Source organism: Oncorhynchus masou, chromosome 27, assembly GCF_036934945.1.
Source record: "Oncorhynchus masou masou isolate Uvic2021 chromosome 27, UVic_Omas_1.1, whole genome shotgun sequence".
Taxonomy (NCBI): domain Eukaryota; kingdom Metazoa; phylum Chordata; class Actinopteri; order Salmoniformes; family Salmonidae; genus Oncorhynchus; species Oncorhynchus masou.
Genome location: NC_088238.1, coordinates 38,481,518 through 38,506,405, shown reverse-complemented (window position 1 = coordinate 38,506,405; position 24,888 = coordinate 38,481,518). Strand labels below are relative to the sequence as shown.

Here is a 24,888-nt window from a genome sequence, read left to right as displayed (position 1 = left end):
AATGAGTAGGCTAGAGTTGCTGAAGAGGCACAACTCCGCACTGAAATACGTGTTTTTGTCTCACAAATGGCACCCTATTCCGTAGCCTATATAGTGCACTACTTCAGACCATAATCCTATTGGTCCCTGGACCAAAGTAGTGCACTATATAGGGAATAGGGTGCCATGTAGGATCCATATACTTCACCAACTCAAGGTGTCATAGAAAAAATGCACACCCCTCCCCAACATAAAAAATATATATTCACACCACCCTTCCCTTGTACTGTCAAATAAATGTAACACCCTCCCGCCTCACAGAATTAACTCAAAATGATGTTAATACTCACAAATAAGCTCTCGAGTGGCACAGCTGTCTAAGGCAGCTCAGTGCAAGAGGTGCCACTGCAGTCCCTGTTTCAAATCTCGGCTGCATCACATCTGGCGGCGCACAATTGGCCCAGCGTCGTCTGTGTTTGGCTGGGGTAGGCCGTCATTGCAAATTATAATTTGTTCTTAACTGACTCGTCTAGTTAAATGAAGGAAAAAATAACAATACCACAGTTGATGCCACACAGAGCTACGGGCCAGAAGGTTGAGGGTTCGCCAACCACCGCAGTTGAGCTCACGCTCCCTGACTGTTTCATTACTTCACGATCAGAGCCGGTTACAGACAATGGTCAACTAGGAGGGAGTCAGATTATCATCATATTGTTGCCATATTTATAATTATATAAAATAGATGCAACACATTTTACTCCAATAGGTTTCTGTGCAAATCCACCACGCAACCGATAAACAAAACATACCGACTTCAGACATTTCAATAACATGGTTTCTGTTTTCAACACCACAACAGATAGACTATGTCAATCTAGACAAATAGAAAATACATCCCTCGCTTCCTTGAAGGTTTACCAAGTATCAAAGGCTTGGTTTGACAATCTTCCGAATGTCATGAAATTTTTTGGTGTATTTGTCTCTTTCACCAATTTGCCAGTGCACAGTTTGGATTGATTGATTTATTTTATTTGTTTAATTTTGCACGCCCAATTTTTCAGTTTTTGATTTGTTAAAAAAGTTTGAAATATCCAATAAATGTCGATCCACTTCATGATTGTGTACCACTTGTTGTTGATTCTTCACAAAAAAATACAGTTTTATATCTTTAAGTTTGAAGCCTGAAATGTGGCAAAAGGTTGCAAAGTTCAAGGGGGCCGAATACTTTCGCAAGGCACTGTACCACACCCCCTCAGGACTTACTGCTTAATTATTCAAGCATGTCATTACAATGATGAAGATCAGGACAAATAAACATTTAACTTAGAGTAACTGTTGAAAGCGAGGAATGAATGAAGCAACAAAAAAGAAAGAGGAGGTAGGCATGCCACACAACATTAGGGGAAATATTATGAAAAGGTGTGAATTTGTCATAGTACTAATTATACAAATGTAAAAATAAGCCCTATTATATTTCCAAATTAAAATCTAAATCGCTAGCCTAAATTTGTAACTTTGTAGACACATATCCTGCACCAGCATCACATGTTTTCTCCGAGGTTCATGGTTTGAAAGAGGTGTGTAACTGCAGTCCATATACAGTACCAGTCAAAAGTTTGGACACACCTACTCATTCAAAGGTTTTTCTTTATTTCTACTATTTTCTACATTGTAATAAAATAGTGAATACATCAAAACTGTGAAATAACACCAATAGAATCATGTAGTAACCAAAAAAGTGTTAAACAAATGAAAATATATGTTAGATTCTTCAAAGTAGCCACCTGTTGCCTTGATGATATAGGGTGGTATACAAAAGATAGCCCTATTTGGTAAAGACCAAGTCCATATTATGGCAAGAACAGCTCACATAAGCAAATAGAAACGAAAGTCCAACATTACCCTAAGACATGAAGGTCAGTCAATCCAGAAAATGTCAAGAACTTTGAAAGTGCAGTCGCAAAAACCATCAAATGCTTTGCTGAAACTGGCTCTCATGAGGACTGCCACAGGAAAGGAAGACCCAGAGTTACCTCTGCTGCAGAGGATAAGTACATTAGAGTTACCAGCCTCAGAAATTGCAGTCCAAATAAATGCTTCCCAGAGGTCAAGTAACAGACACATCTCACCATCAACTGTTCAGAGGAGACTGCGTGAATCATGCCTTCATGGTTGAATTGCTGCAAAGAAACCATGACTAAAGGACACCAATAAGAAGAAGAGACTTGCTTGGGCATATAAACACGAGTAATGGACATTTGACCTGTGGACATCTGTCCTTTGGTCCGATGAGTCCAAATTGGAGATTTTTGGTTACAATCACCGTGTCTTTGTGAGACGCAGGGTAGGTGAATGGATGATCTCTACATGTGTGGTTCCCACCGTGAAGCATGGCGGAGGAGGTGTGATGGTGATTTGCTGGTGATACTGTCTGATTTATTTATAATTCAAGGCACAATTTGTCAGGACCCGGTTACGAACCCGGGTCTCCGGAGTGAGAAACAGTCACTTAACCAACTGAGCCACGAATAGTCAGCAGAACCCAGAAGATGAGGCAGACACAGCAGTACTTGAGACGGTGTATTTAATAAAGTAAAAAGTGAAGTCCTTCAGGAAAACATGTAACTCCACAACCTCAAAAGGAATTCCACAAGAACAAGGTAATCCACAAGGTAATCCTCCAAGACAAAAAGGTAAATCCACAAGGTGGTAGGTAAAGCATAAAAAGCCTCAAAAGATACTCAAAAATAAATAAACAAGAACAAAAAACAGAATTCCACAAGAGCGTCCACCGGGATCAACAAGCGTACACAGAATACTAGGGCTGGGTGCTAACATACAAACACAGAGCAAAGAACTGAGGGAAACTAAGGGTTTAAATACAATCAGGGGAAACGAGGCACAGGTGAAAATAAAAAAAGGGGATCAAGGGAAAGCAAAAGGTCAAAAAGCACAATGGGGGCATCTAGTGACCAAAAACCGGAACAACCCTGGCCAAATCCTGACACAATTAACCAGCATGGTTACAACATCATTCTGCAGCGATAAGCCATCCCATCGGGTTTCCGCTTAGTGGGACTATCATTTGTTTATCACCAGGACAAAGACCAAAAACACACCTCCAGGCTGTGTAAGGGCTATTTGATCAAGAAGGAGAGTGATGGTGTGCTGCATCAGATAACCTGGCCTCCACAATCACCCGACCTCAACCCAATTGAGATGGTTTGGGATTAGTTGGGCCACAGAATGAAGAAAAAGCAGCCAATATGTGCTCAGCATATGTGGGAACTCATTCAAGACTGTTGGGAAAGCATTCCAGGTGAAGCTGGTTGAGAGAATGCCAAGAGTGTGCAAAGCTGTCATCAAGGCAAAGGGTAGCTACTTTGAAGAATATAACATATATTTTCATTTGTTTAACACTTTTTGGCTTACTACATGATTCCATATGTGTCATTTCATAGTGCTGATGTCTTCACTATTATTCTACAATGTACAGTAGAAAATAGTAAAAATAAAGGAAAACCCTTGAATGAGTAGGTGTGTCCAAACTTGTGACTGGTACTGTAATACAGTATAATACAGTACAGTAATAGAGTCCACACTCCAAAAGATTAACTTGCTGGAGCTAGTTTCATTTACTTACCCAATGGAATGGAACATTTGTAAAATGCAGGGGAAATATTCACCCTGATCTGTAGCTTATTCTTTAGATATTTGGGGCTGCTGGTGAACCATGATGTTTTGGGGCTGCTGATGAACCATGATGTGCAGGCATAATCAAAGTGACACTGGACTAGCACACCTGCCACAGTCTTTAGGATGTCTACAGCTAGGTTTTCATCAAATTGGCAAGATATTTTTATGTGAATATTCTAAAATATGCATGTAAACGCATGTAAAGCGCATTATGAGCAAAAAAAGATATAGCTTGTATAAAGAAAGGAAGAGAAGCTTAGGCCTATCCCCAGAGAGTTAGAGATATTCCAGCAGCATGCGACCACAATGACTGAGTCTGCTATATAGTTATAGACTTACAGAAGAAGGTTCATTGGTTAATTTTTGATTAACATATTTTGTATAAAGATAAGCATTATATTTTTAGATTATAGGAGAAACTCTGGTAGGCCTGAAACATTCTTCCTCAACTCCATTTCAACTGTCAGAGTAAGTTGGAGCATCGGTGAGGCACTGCCTTCCTATCATAGGCTTGCAGTTGCTAAAGCTTAATAATGGCCACACCACACCAAATCTTCACAAAAATGTATAAACTTTATTATTGGCCTAACTTAATTTAGCCAGAGAAAATGCTCAACATAATGAAACAAAACAATTGCGAACTGGTTTAAACCTTCACAAAAGTTTAGAACAGGCAATATTTCAGCAATTAGCAACAAATGCAAGTGCCTACCATACCCAACAAATGACAGAAATAGGCTGATGTTATTTATTTTACAACAGACCTAGTTAAAACCTAAATTTAATTTAGCCAATGAAAATGTCTTAACAAAATTAAACAGAACAGGTTTTACATATTTAAAAACTGGTTTCAATTAATAAATAGTCGTAAAATAATAACCATTTTATACAGTAAAAATAATGATTCAAAACAATTATAAATAAATGTAAGTTTCAAAATTCCATCCTTCTTGAATAGGGAGTTGCACAGTAAGCCTGCATTTGGCCTGAACAACCTTCTAATCTTCCACTACAATATTAAAACATATATTAAATTAGCCTTGTAAGCTATGATAGACAGTCTCTCCTGGACAATTTGGCCTACCACAATTTTATTTATTGGCATTTTCATTTTTTATCAGCCAAAAGCCAGAATTACTAAGGTAAACCCTGGAGCATTTCCCAATCAGAGTTTTGGTTTTGTTACAAGAATTAGGTATAGGTATAGTGAATGTGCCCACTCTGGTATTGCCACGTGTGCTCTAGCCAACAGCTTGTAGATACAGTGCAGGTATAGCCTACTACACAATGAGATTATTATGGACAAAAGTGCTAGATTATTTTTACCTGTCAAATGGCGGCCAAGCATCGATCATCACGTCACCAGAATAAAACCTATTGAAAGGAGCATCAACCTCATCCCTCTGCACTTCCACCACCCTCTGAAGTTCATTATAATTGATTTCATCTGTAGCCTCATAAATTCCATGCTCTTTCATGACGTCTTGACATTTTTCTAGGGTACCTTATTGCATAAAAAGGTTGGATGGAAACCTGGGTCATGTCAAGCCATTTTGAGGATGCTGAAGTTATATTTTGGATGAATGTACGTATGCCTACAGGAGACTATTGAAGTAGCCTAATCAGATTAAAACACCGTGACTGGTTGTGTTGATGTCACATATAATAATACATTTACACATGTTAAAAAAATTTTAAAAGTGAAATGATAAATATTTAGGCTATATTAAAGCATTAGGTTCTCGGTGCGCGAGAAATAGCCATTTGGATTGGAGAGGAGGCAGAGCATATGTGAAGCTTTCCTGAATAACTGGGCCTGCCAGGAGCATATGTGGCACATTATTATGGGAGGACTTGGGATAATGATGATCTGAAACAGACAATGATTCTTCTGATACTTTTACTTCAGTATCAGAAGTAAAAAAATACAGTCTTCCTGGCCTGCAAGAACTTATAAACTTTTGAGAGTAGTCCCACAACTGATCCAAATCGAATTAAACAGTCAAATCACAGGACTTTTGCGCCATTATTCAAATGACATTTTCACTGCGGCCTAGAGTAGAATGTTGTACTCACTTGAAAACAATAATGCAATTATTATTTGCATTGTGGTATTGTGTATACTACTATTATAGTCTAGGTAGGATAATTGTATTGTTTCTAAACAAGATCAATAGGGGAGCTGTGTAAGGTTTTGAGCTGTGTGTTTGATGTCTTCATTGCTCTTTCATGCACAATGATGCACCTGGCCTGTCTGCTGCCTATCAGCTATTCCTATTGGTTCTTATCGATTCAAATTGATGCAGCTTGGAACGCTTTTATGTGTGTTATGATTGCTAGTCAGCCTATTGTCACCATGAATGGTGGATAGAGGGCAGGATAGACATTAGACTGGTAGATTATAAATTATACTGACCTGTAGTAAAAATGTGCACACAAAAGAGTAGTGCATAAGGGAAGTACCAAAACATCCCTGATATAGGGTGGCGCATGCAAGCAGATGAGAAAATGTGGCTAGGATGGAAGAAATGCTGTAGTAAAACCTGCAAAAGATCAAATGTTAACCAGGAAAAAATAGGCACTACCCTCCCCTGTGCCCAATAAAAAAACGCACAACCCTCCCCAAAGCAAATAAACAAGTTTCACAACCCTCCCCTGTTTTGGACCACTTCTCTCCCCGAATAAATTGTGATCTGTCCCTAATTTAGTTCAACCAGGACAGTTCCACGTCGTTTGACGGTTTAGCCTCTCTATGTCCATGCATTCTTAGATCTGCATTCGTGCATGACTGATCTATTAAACATCCTGAGAGTGAGTTGCATAGGCTACGATTTAGCCTGCTTCGATGTATTATCTGCGCAGCGACCAGTCGATTATAATCCACCCAGTGCTAGTGCACAAACGTGTGTGCGCGCGTGTACTTTCTCTGCGAGCCTCGTTCTCGCCATGAAGCTGGCCTGAGAGGAAACAGTGCAGAATCAGTCAGAGCCGTGCATCAACACTCCCTCGTCCCCAAACTGGACGGTGAAAAAGGTCTCCCCTGAACTCCAACAGCCCCAGCGGCTGTCAACGTTTTCAAATTGGGGTTCGGTCCAATATGGCGACAGACGGATGGAAATACTGATGACAGTCCGAAAGATCGCCTCGATTTGTACGATGGTACGGCATATTTTAAAATGTTTAAATCCGTTATTTTCTATGCGACTAGCTAGTTGGCTAATGCTAGCTAACCTGTCGAACAGGACATGACTGAGGTTTTCCAGGAAGTTGGTTAGCTAGGCACATCTCTCTAGAGAAGCAAACATAGGTGGCCGTTATTGATGCGTTTAGTTGTTGGGGTTCAAGAAGGTAAAGTATCACTAGACTGCATGGTCTTTAGATATGGATGGATCAACAGGGGTAGCTAACTTTAGCTAGTTAGCAAGTAAGAGCCAGCTAACTAGTTAGCATATGACGTTAGCCTAGCCACAAGCTAGTGCTAGTTTTATCAAATCCACAAAGTGTTGACAGAGTTACGTTACTTGTCTAGTTAACTAATTTAATTAGTTGTGTTGCTTTCTTTGTCATCTTAGGCGTTTTATTTGATAAAGTATTTTATGCTACTAACATTAGCTAGTGAAATCATATTGGTCAACCTTTCAACTTAAACTAGCGAGCTACATTAATAAGATAACTAAAATATTAGTCAGCTACTGAATAGATGCTTGCCAGCAACATTTATCTGGCAAGTTAACTACCTACATAGTGGTTAGCTGTGTTCTGCTAATCTCGGTCTATATGTTTCGTTTTCATATACCTCAAGGCAGCAATGAAGTTGCAGAGGTCAGTGCTTGTTAGCTAGCTAACGTTAGCTTGGGCTTCAATGGTTTGTTGTGTAGCTATCAGCAGTAACTGAATTCTATGGATTGAAAGAACGCTGGCTGTGTCATTCAGTAATTCCTGGAGAGATGCTCCACCTGAAATGCAACTCAACCAATTTCCTCACCTGTCCCTCTGCCAAAACATAAAAAAATGTCAGGGAACGTGCCACCCTGTGTGGCATAATCTTACTCTCACGGATCCCCACATTGACAAGTGACAGGTTATCTACTTCGTCTACCAGTCGTTGATAAAGAAGTGCATTATCCGGTGACAGATTGATTTTGAACCCGCATTTCATCCCTCTGCCGCTGCACCAAGCTTTTATCAGACCAACAGCTAGTTGAGATGAATGGCAGGGGGGTTTTCATTATGGCGATTCTGTAACAAAGCATTTTGTCTATTGCACAACCTTCTCCAACAGAGGACTTTTACTCCAAACAAATAACTTTTTGAGAGTTTCTATTGGGACAAATTCAGTTAGTTCTCTCCCAGTGATGTTCATATATACATCATTAGTTCCTCCCCATTTCTTTCAATTTACTCTTATTTGGTTCTTAAACAGTTTGCAAGATGTAATGAATGCACCCCAGATGTCAGGGAGAAATCTTTCACGCAGCCTTTAAATTGTAAAAAAAAAAATGTGTGCTGAGTGTGTTTAAGCCCTGCTACTGCTAGTCATATTCATAGCCTTTGGTTTTCATTCACAGGGGTTAGCTAGTCAGTACACCGGCATCTTCTGTCTGCTTCTTGTAGATCAGTTGTATCGTATGGGAACATCACACATATGAGACACACACACCTTTTTAGTTATTTCAGTCAGCAGTGGTCATTCTTATATAATGACAGAGCACCAAAATGCATTCATAAATGTGTAATCAAGGACTCGGAGAACCACACCTTCTGTCCCAAGAGGATACTGGACAGGTCTCGGGCAGACTGCACTTGATACCGTGTAAAATCATTATATAATGATACGTACCAGATCCAGGGGTCAAATGGGATTGGTGGGGATACAGTCCAAGCAGTGTGTTGGGCAGGCCTTCAGTCAATCTAACTAGGCTATATCCCAATATTAATACTAGTAGACCTACTACATGATATGCTAGAAGCCAAGCATATGAAATAGTGTGAGGGCAGGCCTATAGCCAATCTAACTAGGCTGTATCACAATATTCATAATGCATGAAAGGTTATTAGAGCATACTAAAAAGTATTCCCGTGTGGATATTATTGGCACTCTTGGCTAGAATACATGGTTCTTTGACTCTTACTGATTTGTATGTCACTCTGGACGATAGATGGTCATTTGGAAGAAACTATATAAATGCAATACTTTGCTTTCCAGGGCGCCAATGCCTCAGCTTTGGAGAAGGAGATCGGACCGGAACAGTTTCCAGTTAATGAACACTACTTTGGATTGGTCAACGTAAGTGCCCACTCAACAATATAAACCATAGCTGTTGGTCAATGTACAGTTGAAGTCGGAAGTTTACATACACCTTAGCCAAATACATTAAACTCATTTTTTTCACAATTCCTGGCATTTCATTCTAGTAAAACATCCCTGTCTTAGGTCAGTTAGGATCACCACTTTATTTTAAGAATGTGAAATGTTAGAATAATAGTAGAGATTTATTTCAGCTTTTATTTTTTCAGCACATTCCCAGTGGGTCAGAAGTTTACATACACTCAATTAGTGTTTGGTAGCATTGCCTTCAAATGGGTTAACTCAGGTCAAATGTTTCGGGTAGCCTTCTACAAGCTTCCAAAAATAAGTTGGGTGAATTTTGGCCCATTCCTCCGAACAGAGCCAGTGTAACTGAGTCAGGTTTGTAGGCATCATTGCTCGCACATGCTTTTTCAGTTCTGCCCACAAATATTCTATAGGATTGAGGTCAGGGCTTTGTGATGGCCACTCTGATAACTTGACTTTGTTGTCATTAAGCCATTTTGCCACAACTTTGGAAGTATGCTTGGGGTCATTGTCCATTTGGAAGACCCATTTGCAACCAAGCTTTAACTTCCTGACTGATGTGTTGAGATGTTACTTCAATATATCCACAATTTTCCTTCTCATGATGCCATCTAATTTGTGAAGTGCACCAGTCCCTCCTGCAGCAAAGCACCCCCACAACATGATGCTGCCACCCCTGTGCTTCACGGTTCTCCCCATGTGCCTGTAGTCTGGCTTTTTTAAGGCGGTTTTGGAGCAGTGGCTTCTTCCTTGCAGAGCGGCGTTTCAGGTTATGTCAATATAGGACTTGTTTTACTGTGGATATAGATACTTTTGTACCTGTTTCCTCCAGCATCTTCACAAGGTCCGTTGCTGCTGTTCTGGGATTGATTTGCGCTTTTCGCACCAAAGTACATTCATCTCTAGCAGATAGAACGCATCTCCTTCCTGAGCGGTATGATGGCTGCATGGTACTATTGTTTGTACAGATGAACATTGTACCTTCACACGTTTGGAAACTGCTCCCAAGGATGAACCAGACTTGTGGAGGTCTACAACTTTTTATACTGTCTTGGCTGATTTCTTTTGATTTTCCCATGATGTCAAGCAAAGAGGCACTGAGTTTGAAGGTAGGCCTTGAAATGCATCCACAGGTACACCTCCAATTGACTCAAATGATGTCAATTAGCCTATCAGAAGCTTCTAAAGCCATGACATAATTTTCTGGAATTTCCATGCTGTTTAAAGGCACAGTCAACTTAGTGTATGTAAACTTCTGACCCACTGGAATTGTGATACAGTGAATTATAAGTGAAATAATCTGTCTGTAAACAATTGTTGGAAAAATTACTTGTCATGCACAAAGTACATGTCCTAACTGACTTGCCAAAACTATAGTTTGTTAACTATAAATTTGTGGAGTGGTTGAAAAACGAGTTTAATGACTCCAACATAAGTGTAAGTTTCCCAGCATGCACCTGCACAAACACAATATATAACCATAGCTACAGTACCATGGATTTCAGTGTTAGTGTGTTTGCTTTTGAATCAAGATTGAATTACCTTTTTCCAACTATCATAACACAAGACTAAAAAAATGTTCTCACACTTCTACCTCTCTCTCTCCTCACTCTCTCCTCTCCTTTTGTCTTGTCTCCTCCCTCTCTCCTCTAGTTTGGGAACACCTGCTACTGTAACTCTGTGCTGCAGGCCCTCTACTTCTGCCGTCCTTTTAGGGAAAAGGTCTTGGCCTACAAGGTCCAGCCCAGACGTAAAGAGTCCCTGCTCACCTGTCTGTCTGACCTCTTCAACAGGTAAAGGGGAGAGAATGTGCCCCACTCGTAGACTCTTGCATAAACACATGAAATGGTTCTTGGAACCAAAAATAGATCAGAAATGGGGGGGGAAATTACAATTGGAACTTAGTTACAATTTTCTGTAACTCATGGCAACATGTCCTGTTCAACAGCATCGCTACACAAAAGAAGAAGGTTGGCGTCATCCCTCCCAAGAAGTTCATCTCCCGTCTGAGGAAGGAGAATGGTGAGAAGGATGGGAGAGGTGCAAAGGAGAAACCAAGTTAATCTCGCTCCTGAAAAAGAAAGGATAGCTGGAGATTGGAGAAAATGTAGCAACTTTAGACAGCTCATTACTCTTCCATCATCCCCTCTTTCTCTATCCTCTCCCTCCCTCCAGAGCTGTTTGACAACTACATGCAGCAAGATGCCCATGAGTTCCTCAACTACCTCCTCAACACTATCGCTGACCTGCTCCAGGAGGAGAAGGGCCAGGAGCGACAGCAGAACGGAAAACTGGTGCAGAACGGAGGAGGTGGGGGGAGCAGCGGGACAGGAGGAGGAGAGGGAGAGGAAGGGGAGAAGATACAGCAGACCTGGGTACATGAGATCTTCCAGGGCACCCTGACCAACGAGACGCGTTGCCTCAACTGTGAAGCTGTAAGTGGAGGGAGATCCAAGATGGAGGCTGTTAATGCCGACACTATTGTAATGGTAAAGGCAGATTCAAAATGGAGACTGTCGTTGTTTTTTAAATGAAGGAGAGGAATGGGGCCAGGAGCTGTAATTTATGCCAGTTTCCTATTACTGAACAGTGTTTAAACAGAGGTAGATGTCACCAATGTTGTGCTTGTCCAGGTGAGCAGTAAAGATGAGGACTTCCTGGACCTGTCTGTCGACGTGGAGCAGAACACCTCCATCACGCACTGTCTTAGGTAGGTGTGTGTGTGTGTGTGTACTGCCAGAGAGAGAGACACTGGGGATGGAGAAAGGGATAGAGGTAAATAAGAGAGAGGAAAATATAAATGAATGAATGGATGGAGGAAAAACTGAAGAGTTCAGTAGGGCCAAATAGGAGGAAGCGTTATGAAAAAGTTATACATATGCCAAATGACATCACCTTGTGGATGCTCCAGAACTCATCTGTGTGTGTTTCCGTCATCTTTTCTCTCCACAGGGGTTTCAGCAACACTGAGACACTATGTAGTGAATACAAGTACTACTGTGAACAGTGTCGGAGTAAACAGGAAGCACAGAAAAGGTGAGCTGGCTGGTCTCTGAAAAACGTGGCCAAAAAGTGCATTTAAATGGCAGTTGGCGCAAACATACAGTAAGTAAGTAGGTGATTAGTAGACCGGATCAATGCTTGCCGGTGATACAGCTAAAGAGGTTTAAATACTAACATTAAAGGCCCAGTGATACATACATGATTTCCTGTGTTTTAATGTTTCCCCACTGAGGTTGGAATAATACTTTGTGAAAATTACAATAATACTCTTTTAGTTTAAGAGCTGTTTGAAAAGACCACCTGAAATGTCAGTCTGTTTTGGTGAGAGGGAGTTTTTCCATTCCATGTTGACATCACCATGTGGTAAATTAGTTAGCAGACCAATAAGAAAGATTATACAACTCATTGTTTGGATGCTGATTGGACAAGCAGCATTCCAAGCCGTGCTCTATTGGCCGTCACAGGCACGCTATGCCTGCTAACAGATCCATCTGAAAATGATCACTCTGCCGCCATAAGAATCTCACGTTGCGGTCCGAACCGTCTCTTGTATTATCATGTTGCTGTCTGAATCATCTCTTGTGTTTATCCCACATTATTTCCCCTTGCTTCCATCCTAGCATTTAGTTTGGTACAGCGAGATTAATATAAGTCTCCCTGTCTAGACTCGGAAACAATGCTTTACCTTTGAGCGTCGATCTCTGTACCATACATGGAGTTTGAATGGTCCTCAGACACGATGAGACAACATTTTTTTGAGCCAGGCAAAATCACGCGTCAACAACATTATCATGGACATATCCAAGTAAATGACGCTGTCGCTTCGGGCCAGACAATGCCATTTACTTTTGACTGTATTCATGATACAGCACTGCCTCTTGTGCCTTATTGCTTAAGTGTTCCAAACCTCTCTGCCTATAAAAGCTCATTTTCTTTTACCCAGATATGATTTGTTATTGAGATTTTTAAAAACGTCTGCGTTGGGTATTTAACCCTACTCCTTCCCCCTTTATATCATGTGTTATTATGTTCTTTATTATGATTAGGATGCGTGTGAAGAAGCTCCCTATGATCCTGGCGTTACACCTGAAGAGGTTTAAATACATGGACCAGTTGCATCGCTACACCAAGTTGTCCTATCGCGTCGTCTTCCCCCTGGAGCTCCGCCTCTTCAACACCTCAGGAGACGCCACCAACCCCGACCGCATGTACGACCTGGTCGCCGTGGTCGTCCACTGTGGAAGGTAAAGAGATAGAGAGACTGTGCGCTCGCTCGCTCAGATTGTGCCAGAGATTTTTTTTGTAGACTGTTTCTCTCGCTCTCCCCTTGTCTGTCACCTTTTCAATATTTCTCTGCTTCTGTCCATCTCTCTCTTCTCAGCATAGTCTTTTAGATGTACCTCCTGTCTATAACGTGTATATATATATGTTCCCCTCATCTCCAGTGGTCCAAACCGTGGTCATTACATCACCATAGTGAAGAGTCATGGATTCTGGCTCTTGTTTGATGACGACATAGTAGAGGTAAGTAGAGCTTGTCTATACTCTGTATATTATTTTCTAGTGACAACTCTTTATATTCTAAGGGTTGTTTTCCTTCAATGAGTCTATATTCCGTATGTTTTAAAGAGGAGAGTGAGATGCTGATCGGCTGTGGTACATGGGGCCCTCAAACACGCCAGCTGTCTTTTCAAAGACAGTTTTTAGTAGCAATACGGTATGAAAGCTGGAGACGGGCGAAACAAAGGCTAAATTAACTGTAGGTACTCTCAAATTCCCAATAAATGCCTCCAATAACGACCTGTCGTCAACAAATGACACCATATATTTTTATGGTATAAACTGGTAGTTTGATTTTACTCAGTCATTCACAGCATCCATAGAGACCCATCAGAGACGAGACCTAATCCAAGCTGCATTCCAGTCCATCCCTCTACTACATACCAGACCTGGGTTCAAATATGGTTTGCAATCATTTAAAATATTTGTGTCTGTGCTTAATTGATCTTGCCTGGCTCAATATAACCAATGGAATACACGGAAGGAGTGTAAACACCGAACATCTGGCACTCCAGGCAGGCTAGAGCAAACGCTAAAAGTATTTGAACCCAGGTCTGATCCCTACTCGCTTCCAATGTTGTCTGGAATTCCATCCTTGCTCCGCTTCGGTCGACCCAGATAGCTCCAGGTGGCTCTGTTAATAATGTGGAATCTTTATGAATAGGGAGTGGGAGACAGACTGGAAACACCAGTTTTAGATAAGTTAGTAGGATGAGCCGAAGGGGGGGGCGGGGGATCTTTCTGCCCGTGCATGGTAGTCTAGCTTTCTCTGTCCTCTCTCACACTCACCATAATCAACCTGCTTTTCTCAGGTAATTAGAATGCATTAAAACAATGCACAGCACACACTATGAAATACTTGAATGTCGAGTAGGCCTACTGTGTCTGTTGAAATGCTTTCAGACCAGATCACATTCAGGGAATGAGTCCACACAGTAGTAGTATGTGGCCCTGTTTCAAATGTACCCACAGTGTAGAGGTATGTTATAGCAATCGAGGGGCCTGCTTTTTCCACTCCGGGTAGACACTTTCCACAGGCACAGATCTAGAATCAGCATACACTCAGTTTACCCAGCGTGACCATTAGAGCGGAACAATGCAAAACTGATCTTTGATCAGTGTCTAGGCTTTTTCCGCTATGGAAAGAGTCCCATTGTAACATCTGGTGGATGAGCAGAACCTGGCTGAGTGATGAAGTTTCCACTGGGCTTGGAAAGACACTGGTCTCAGATCAGCTGTGGGGTTTACTGTCTAATGGTTAAAGGGATAGTTAGACCTTTTGGCAGTTAAGCCCTTTTCTCTACTTACCCATAGTCCGTCTAGATATCCAGTCATGAGCTTATACTAGTTACAATGGCTCCAGAAAATACCTTGAAACTGCACGTGGAGACATTAAAAGGGTATCCATGAGTTAATCTGACTCTGGGGAAGTAGAAAAATTGCCAAAATGTCAAATTATCCCTTTAACACTAGAACTGCTGGGCTTCGAGGGAGCCCCTTCAAGCTAATCATTCTGACTGCAACATTCTAACAGTATAATTAATACATTTAATTGGGGATGTGCATCTTTCCCTTGATACGTAACTTGATACGTCGGCTCCGACGTGATACAGGAACGATATGTTTTACTTTGAAACAATTTGGTTTGATTGGAGAACGAATCGATGCGATACGCTGCACTAACATTTCTCGCATAAGCACGTTCATTTTCCTTTCTATACTGAAAAAATATATAAACGCAACATGCAACAATTTCAACACTTACAGAGTTACAGTTCATAGAAGACCACTAATCAATGGATTTCACATGACTGTGCAGGGTTGCAGCCATGGGTGAGCCTGGGAAGGCATATAGGCGCACCCACTTGGGAGCCAGGCCCAGTCAATCAGAATGAGTTTGTTTTTTGTTTTTTTTTCAAAAAGGCTTTATTATGGACAGAAACACTTCTCAGTTTAATCGTCTGTTTGGGTGGCTGGTCTCAGATGATCCCGCAGGTGAAGAACCTGGATGTGGAGGTCTTGGGCTGCCGTGGTTACATGTGGTCTGCAGTTGTGAGGCCGGTTGGACGTACTGACAAATTCTCTTCAACAACGTTGGAGGCAGCTTATGGTAGAGAAATGAACATTCACTACTCTGGCAACAGCTCTCAACATGCCTGCGGTCAGCATGTCAATTGTACGCTCTCTCATCTTGAGACAGCTGCACATTTTAGTGGCCTTTTATTGTCCCCAGCACAAGGTGCACCTATGTAATAATCATGCAGTTTTAATCAGCTTCTTGATATGCCACACCGGTGGATGGATTATCTTGGAAATGCTTACTAACAGAGATGTAAACAGTTGTGTGCACAAAATCTAAGAGAAATAAGCCTTTTGTGCGTATGGAACATTTCTGGGATATTTTATTTCAGCTCATGAATCATGGAACCAACACTTTACATGTTGCGTTTTATATTTTTGTGCAGTGTAAATAAAAATCTGATGTAGACCATGAGCTGGGCCCATGAGCTGGGCCCATGAGCTGGGCCTCTGAGCTGGGCCTCTGAGCTGGGCCTCTGAGCTGGGCCTCTGAGCTGAATCTGTCTGAGCTAACTATTTTGTGGATATGTCTGCGCTTGTTGAATTATGTATGCCTATGGTGTATGTACCATGTGGGAACCTGATGTGAGCCCTAGGGGAGACTAGGTAGGCATCTCCCACCCCACTATAGTATTATAGGGTATACTACCCTATCAAGCAAGAAGGCAGTAACTAATCATTTGGTCAAAAGTCTCATTCTTGCTACATTAAATACATGTATCCTGCCTCTTGTGTTTTGGAGAAAATGGACATCATGTTAGCAGTAACTGCATTACGTTACTGTGAAACCAAGGTAAATAAAATCATTTTTTCTCAGTTCCACTCTTATGAGCAGCAAATTTGACAAACTGACTTGTTGGGAAGGTGGCATCCTATGGCGGTGCCACGTTGAAAGTCACCGAGCTCTTCAGTACGGCTGTTCTCCCACCAATGTTTGTCTATGAAGATTGCATGGCTTGGTGCTCTATTTCATACACTTGTCAGCAACAGGTGTGGCTGAAATTGCCGAATCCACTAATTTGAAGGGTTGTCCACATCGTTTTGTGTATATTGTGAATCGCCCCCAAAAAAAAAAACGTAGATTTTTTATGCCATTTACCCCAGCCCTACCTGCATTGTACAATATATGTCCTTTTATTTTTTTTATTCAAGCTCTGTCAAGTTGGTTGTTGATCATTGATGGACAGCCATTTTCAAGATGCTTTAAGGCAACTGTAACTAGGCCACTCGGGAACATTCAAAGTCGTCTTGGTAAGCAACTCCAGTATAGATTTGGCCTTGTGTTTTTAGGTTATTGTCCTGCAGAAAGACGAATGTGTCTGTTGGAAAGCAGACGAAACCAGGATTTCCTCTAGGATTTTTGTCTGTGGTTTATTTTTATCCCAAAAACCTCCCTAGTCCTTGCCGATGACAAGCATACCCATAGCGTAATGCATCCACCACCATGCTTGAAAATATGAACACAATAGCGTTTTCATTAGTTTGGTACTGTGTAGGCTATGTAAAAAAAATAAACCACCAACTCATTCGAGGGCATATGTCTTGGAACGTGGTAACAGGAACAAAATGTAAACTACACCATCCACCAAGATGCACGCTCAACAAGACGCACGCTCAAATAATGACAATATCAATAGCCTACATACATCATTCTAAGTGCCAAGTGTGCTTGATAAATAGTGAAAATCAGCACATGGGCAATAATGGTCTTATATTTAATAGAAATGTAAAATTGACGGCAGTCAAAACTATTAAATTATTGTCAGCTCATGATTTCATGTGTGTCTACTAGGGTTACAAATCTCCGGGAACTTTCAAGAAATTCTGTTTTTCCCGAAATTCTGTTTGGAAGATTAGCGGAATAAGCAGGAAATCTGGAATCCTATTGTAAGTTCCCGGAATTTTACAACTTTTGTAGCAGCTCTTCGTGCAATGCAATGGCATCAGTTGGAGCATACCCATGTCACACAAACAAACAAACAAAAAATGTGAGTGCGTTGATGATGTATTTTTTTTGCTTGATATGTCGGGCCTGCTGTCTGTGGTAATAAACCTGTAGCATTGTCATCAGCTTGTTCTATCCAAATGGTGCCATCCCCTCTTCTGTCCCTGCCTCGCAGTTTCATTTGGTGGTAGTGTCGACACCTGTTCAGTGCGCCCCTTTCTGCACTTGGGCCTCGGAGGTGTAGGTCAGGCTAAGGCTCAGAATCAGAAGAATAAACATCAGATGTCATGATTAATTTCTTCCCCGCCATCGGAGTCATTCTCATTCAGATTTTGTAGCAGCTTGAACGCGGCATCATGTGCGTCCGTTTGTTTTAGTCTTCTTACCGTTGTAAATGACGCACGCTCTCGCTGTGTACTCCCAAGTAGGACAGTGTAGACTAATATGATTCAGTGGCCTGCAGGGTAGCCTAGTGGTTAGAGCGTTGGACTAGTAACCGCATCAGTGATTCACATTTTCCTTCAACTTTCTTTAGAGGCAATGCAGGAATACCCATTTGTCTAGCACTTTGTGTAGCGTCTTCTTGTAAATTAAAAAGCTTTCCTAAAAACCTTCTTACTTAATAAATGTTAACTACAAAGTAGCTAGTGCCCACTTGATATCATGATTGTTTGCGTCAATGCAGTGGCAATTTTGATTAGCAAACTCTACAATCACATGTCTGCTACAATCAAAGAGTCTCTTGCTGGTGTGCAGTTAAATGAAAGGATATCTACACTCAAAAGTTCTTTGATTTTTCTTTTCTACCAGACCTCAAGTGGTCTCCTTGTGTAGTTTTTAAGCATTGTTGAGGATTTAAAACATCCAATTTGGTTGTTTTTCTATTAAAAATGTTGTTGTTTTTTGAGAGCGTAGACCTAAAAAAAAACGGGGGAAACAGCACGTTGGAAAAAATAATGGAATTAGCCAAAAAATAAAACTGAATTTAATAGGGACCTAGATATAGCAAACACAATTTTGAGATTATAATTCGAACAGATCAATACAAAAGAATGGGCCTCCCTCTTATTCATTCCCAATTGATGTTTACAACGTTTGGCATTGTTTGCTCCCCCTCACTCATCAACTCACACATTCTCCCCCATCATACTTTAACTTCATTTATTTAATCTGTTATACCTTATGTGTAAAAATGTTTAGGTTAAGTTTCATGGCAGTTATCAACTGGACACCTTCAACTGTCGGGAGAAGGAGGGCCGACGGGGGGAAACCATTCAAAACAAATGACATTCCCTCCTAAAACTGATTTATAACTCCAGTTCTGTTATTGACATTAAGGTTCTAACAACGACAATATGTTATATAGACTTATTTACGAAAAGTCAAGGAAGGAGGGGGGCCATAACTTTAAAAATGGCACTAATAATTGTTTTAAAATTTATCAAATTACTGCTTTAAATTTATCAAATTACTGCTTTAGTGTTAAGATTGGGGTTTGGAGAAGGTAAACTGATCCTAGATCTGTAGCTTAGGGGCAAATCGGAATGGGAGGGGATAGAAAGAAGAGTAGACATGGCTGCTGTGGGTTTGTTTTGAAATTCTTCCCCCTCACTCTCGCACGCAGTCCACTCCGATTTCAGTTTCCAGGAGAAAGGGAGAGGTACCTTTTTTGTCTCTCCTGGAAACCAACATTGGAATGAACTGCAAGTAAACATCGTTGCCTCACTACTCTACCCTCACAACTGGTCGACGCACTACCGATTTATTCTGTCTTTCGTCAGAGGGGATCCACATTTGTTGTACCGCAAACATATATTCTTACATATTTCCAAAACGTGTATGACAAGTAACACAACACAGTAAAAAGATAGGGCTCTGGCCAAAAGTAGCGCACTATATGGTGAACTCTGTCGCTATATGTTTGTGTCGTGACAGACACAAACACTTGCGATTTGTTTCTGCGATTTATATGGGGAATAGTAGGGTGTAATTTTGAGATTCGGCCTAACCTTAAACTCTTCTCCTCCTTTATAGAAAATCGACGCCCAGGCGATCGAGGAGTTCTACGGTCTAACGTCTGACATTTCTAAGAACTCTGAGTCAGGTTACATCCTGTTCTACCAGTCCCGGGACTGAACCAGCAAATGGCAGCGGCCCAAGGCTGAAACGGGCCATTGGGATTGGGACTCAGCATAGAGGGGAGGGGCTTGGGCAGCCACAGGCCCCGCCTAGCCCACCACCTGTTTTTAAATATTCAGGCTTTACAGCGGGAGCTGTGGAGCGCCGAGAGGATCTTCAGCAGACAGGAGCCAACGATGCCTGAGCAACTGATCAGTTGATATGACATCGTAGAACGAAGAGCAGGTACCGGGGATTGTTATGTTTCGTCATCCTCTCCTCCTTTTCATCATCATCATCGTCCTGGTTGTCTTTTTTGGGGGGTTTGACAGCAGATTAGCAATATATGGTGTGTTAGCTTGTCGAGCTCTCTGCTTACATGGTGTGCCGTTAGTGATGTGGCGCCATTTACTGGTGTTTCATCAATTATTGGTGTCCTTGTCATATTTAGTGCCACTCAGAGGGGCTAAACAGGATTTGGGATTGATGAAAAGTGGATCTGCCATTTCTTGAATGTTCTCAATACTTTGTTGCCAGTTGTTAGTTTGGAGAGTGGGGTGGAGAGTTGAGTTTGGTCCCTTTGCAGCTCACCGGGCCAGATCTGGCAGTGTTTTATTATATCATGGTTCAGATCCTGAAAGCTACACATCTATATTACCATCTGTTTAAGGGGACACACGCATATAAGCTCTCTAACTTCCCCCTCTGGCAACAACAGCAAACTACACCACCAACTACAAATAACCTGCCAACCAGATGTTTATCTTATATCTGTCTCCTAAGCAAGCAAGTATCTCACTGGTGTCAATCGCTGTGCTTCAAATGGCAGCATATTCCCTATGTACTGCACTCTATAAGTAGAGCACTATATATGGAGTAGGCTGTCATTTGGGACATAACCCAGCCATCCTCTTTTGTGTCGTCTTTAACGCAGTATAAACCTGTTTGGCTGCTGCAACATTTAGCTCCTCTTCCTGTCACCTGATATGAAACTTCCAATCAGAGCCTGAGGTATACAAGCGTCTCCTGTTTTTTTTTTTTTTTTTTGACCGTAGAAGTAAAACAAACATAGCGGTTGTTTGGTTTATAATATTAAGTATGTGCTACACTGCCAGTTGGGGTAATAAACCTAACTTCACTCTTTTTAAAAGGCTTTGTCCCCATATCTACATTACATTACATTTAAAGTCATTTGGCAGACGCTCTTATCCAGAGCGACTTACAAATTGGTGAATTCGCCTTATGACATCCAGTGGAACAGCCATCTATTCTAGCACAATACCAGGTATGCAGTCCCAATACATTCTAAGTAATTCGCTGGTGTAGGTATTGGAACAGAGCCTGTATTCTCAACAGAAAGATAAATTGATTAAGGCCCACTATTCATAAAATGTCTCCAGAGCAGGAGTGCTGACCTAGGATCAGTTTTGCCTTTTTAAATCTGATCCTAGATCAGCACTCTTACTCTGAGAAGCTTTATGAATACAGGCCCTGATCCATCGCTCTGACATGGGAGGTGTTTATGTTAGCTAGGCCCAGAGTGGGACCTGTATTAAAGTTGAATGTAAGACAGTCTGCCGTTTTGAAATATACAGTACGAAACTGGCTGCTTATTGGTTGGCACATACTTAGGGCCTGGAGTTTTTACCAATCCTGACCAGTACTAGATATATAGGTTGTGTCTTAATGGCACCTGATTCTCTTAACATATATTGCGCTATTTTTGACCAGGTCTCCTAGGGACTCAGCTGTGGTCTGACGAAGGCCCAGAGTTTTCTTAAATCTCAAACACACCCCACCAGTTGGAGACCTAGGCACCTTATTCACTACATAGTGCACTACCTTTGTCCAGAGCCCTAGTGGTTATAGGGTGCCATTTTGTGTTTTTAGGCTATACTCTGCAACCATATATTAATTCATATTTTAACGCATAAACCATTCCTTTGTGAGCTCAAATCTAACTGTCTAAGACGTGCTGCTTGTTTTCAGGGTTAACTAATTACTAATATGAGGTTGACATTGGTGAAGGACTTAAACGAAACATTTTACGTTGTGTATAGAGTTGCAGAACTCAGGTAACTTTCCCCAAATTCCGTCTGGAAGATATGCAGAAATCAAGAAGACTGGAAATCTGGAATCCACCAACCTAGGAATTTGTGGAAAATTACCGGATTTTTGCAAACCCTAACTTAACTGATATTGAAGGGCAATTCAACCACATTTTCATTATCTTCAGCACAATACCAGTGTCTACCTATGTGAAAAATGTGCATTTCTACGTTTTGCAGGAAAAAATATCTAAAGTTAAGTTCCACCCAATGACATCATTAAACGTTAAAATGGTGATTTCGGCAGGGTAGCCTGGGGCGGAAGGTAGCCTAGTGGTTAGAGCGTTGGACTAGTAACCGAGCTGACAAGGTACAGATCTGTCGTTCCGCAACCTGAACAAGGCAGTTAACCCAATGTTCCTAGGCCGTCATTGAAAATAAGAATTTGTTCTTAACTGACTTGCCTCGTTAAATAACGGTAAAATACATTTCCTAACTCTAGAGATTTGCAGTGAAGTGCGGAGCAAGAAAATACCCTCTCTGGCTAGATCAAAATATTTGTAACATGCGTTTGTTTTCTGACAATGCAGAGAGGAGAAAAAGGAGAACCTGATAGAAAAATAATAACACGAGGAATAAACACACAATGAGTAACGATAACTTGGTACCAGTACCGAGGCTAAAAAGTATTTTTGCAGTACTTTAATCCTACCCTGTGATGTCACAGAAGCATTTCCCCCCTTGTCTTTTTAACCAGAGATCATGGAAATGCGCTGTTTTCGCATATGTTGACACTGGTATGATGTTGGAGATATGAGGTTGAAAAGTGGAGGAATTGCCCTTTTTTAAATGCTAGATTGTGTGACTTGCTACTCTACTTAGAACGTGTTTGGATTGTGAGGGAGCTAAACTCATGAATGATTAAACGTAGGCTATTACGATCTAGAGTATTTACCTAGTACACTCTTGTAGCCTATAGGGTTAAACTCTCACTGAGTGAGTCCCAAATGGAACCCTGTATCTTTTGTCGTGCACTACTTTTCACCAGGGCACGTAAGGAATAGGGTGCCATTTGGGACACACACTCCGTCTACCCTGCCTGTCTGCGTCTCTGTACTCCCTGACCTTTGGTGTGTGTCGTAGGTGAGTGAAGTGAGGTGTGGCATACCAGAGGTGTGTGTATAACAGTGGTTTGACCCCTTTTCTTGCTGCTGACAGTGCAACTGACGCACACACACACACACACACACACACACACACACACACACACACAGCCAATTATCACGTTTGGGTTGATTTGTTTTGGAGGTGAGTGATCGCGAGCACACGTCGCAGGACACGCATGGCTGGACACAGTGCAGAGAAACAGGTGTCACACATCTTTCCATAGTGTGTATCCCAGCGTAACTGACAGAGGGACATGTAATGTAGCCTAATGTTAAAGGTAGACTCAGTGAAATGATGTTGACACGAACCGCACTGCCGACATTTTGCGATGAGCAAGACATCGCTCCCACAGAGTCAGACGCAGTATCTGCGACTGTGCACGGGTTTGCTTCACGCCAAGATGTTTAGCCTCGCGCTTCAGCGCTCTTAGTTGTGGAAATCGACCCACTATGCTGTTTACTTTGTGCACCTACGTCATATCCCCGAGTCTCCCTTTTTAGCTGCAGGAAATGGTGTTTAGATCTAGCAGCTTCGTATGTAACTAACAAACTACACTGGTCTGCAATGTGTCCCATTTGCTTCCTGGGTGCGTATCAATAGTCTTAACGTGGCTTCCTCACCTCGTCTCCTTTCCTTCAGCTGCAGTGATGTGTAAAACCTGGGTAGGGGACAGCAACATTTTTCTATCCATTTCTAGGTATTTGGTTTAACTAGTCAAGTCCTTTTCACCTCGGTGTAGATCATTGGTAGTTACTAATATTTCAGAGGGAGACAATTTAGTAAAACAAAATCGCTGGGCGAGCCGCATACCCGTCAGAGAATGGGGGTAGGGGGTGGTCGCCAAAATAGTACGCTATATTAAATTGATCTATACATGGTATTTAAGATACTATTAACATACTGTCAATCTATTTGATGATCTGATTCTCTATTTTTGGACACTTGGCGGTATTAGAAACATATGCATCAGGAAGGAAAGTTCCAGAAAACATCAGGGATGATCATCAAGCAATGCTATAAGATCATTTGTGGAGAATCGATTCATTTCCCTCGGTTATTCTGTGCAGATTCATCACTCTCCCTTCTAACAAGCCCTGCACAGCTTTTATAGGTGGTAATCACTTCAACCGTTCAAAATATACAGCAAAATTTGTAGGAACAACGATTTCAAGATGCGCTAGAAACTATTTTTGCTCCTCTGTATGTCCCAGCCGCTGATAAGGTTTCTCATGTAACCAATGACTATGACCGGTTTAGACGAAGGAAAGGACACGAGGAGAGTTGGCTGATCTTTTTCTTCTAAAGAAATTCTGTGTGCGTACTGACACATATACCAGCTGTGTCCCAAATGGCACCCCATTCCCTATGTGTTGTACTACATAGGGAAAAGGGCACCATTTGGGACGCATACACCACCATACTTCCTTAAACTTGATGAGAGGGGTAGTGATGGTTTAGAAGACACGGGTAGGAACAACAAATTAAAACTAGGGTCTGAAGTTAGTTTATTTTAAGTATTATTATGAACTTTTTCTATATATTTTACTAATTTAGACCTACCTTTCTTGTGTAGGCAGCTGAGATGAATGGGGTTGTGATTTATTTGGGGTTATATTTGAGAGAATGTTTGTCCCAAATGTCACCCTATTCCCTATGTAGTGCACTACTTTTGACCAGGGCCCATAGGGCTGTCAAGTAGTGCACTATATAGGGAATAGGGTTCTGTTCAAAAGTAGTGCATTACATAGGGAATTAGGGTGCCATTTGGGATGGAGACATTGAAAATGTGTAAATATAAAGATGTTATTAGAGTATAATTAATTGCTTGCTTGAAATAAGAGGTCTATACGATTGATCATATTCAATTACGACCAGGATGTTTTTCCTGATCAGGAAAAATCCCTGGTCCTAGAAACATTTCCTGGGGTGGTAATTTCATTTCAATCCCAGTCAACTGA

The 24,888-nt window shown here is 41.4% G+C and overlaps 1 protein-coding gene across 1 annotated transcript; it reads left to right on the top strand.

Annotated features, from left to right (window-relative positions):
* The first annotated feature begins 6,403 nt into the window (after positions 1 to 6,403).
* On the top strand, positions 6,404 to 20,858 carry LOC135516100 (ubiquitin carboxyl-terminal hydrolase 12-like). The gene is made up of 10 exons (XM_064940140.1): positions 6,404 to 6,834; positions 8,882 to 8,962; positions 10,664 to 10,803; positions 10,959 to 11,032; positions 11,186 to 11,445; positions 11,644 to 11,720; positions 11,963 to 12,046; positions 13,060 to 13,257; positions 13,459 to 13,537; positions 19,632 to 20,858. Exons 1-10 carry the CDS (start codon positions 6,787 to 6,789, stop codon positions 19,731 to 19,733), a joined length of 1,143 nt encoding a protein of 380 aa, XP_064796212.1. The 5' UTR covers positions 6,404 to 6,786; the 3' UTR covers positions 19,734 to 20,858.
* Positions 20,859 to 24,888: the final 4,030 nt, after the last annotated feature.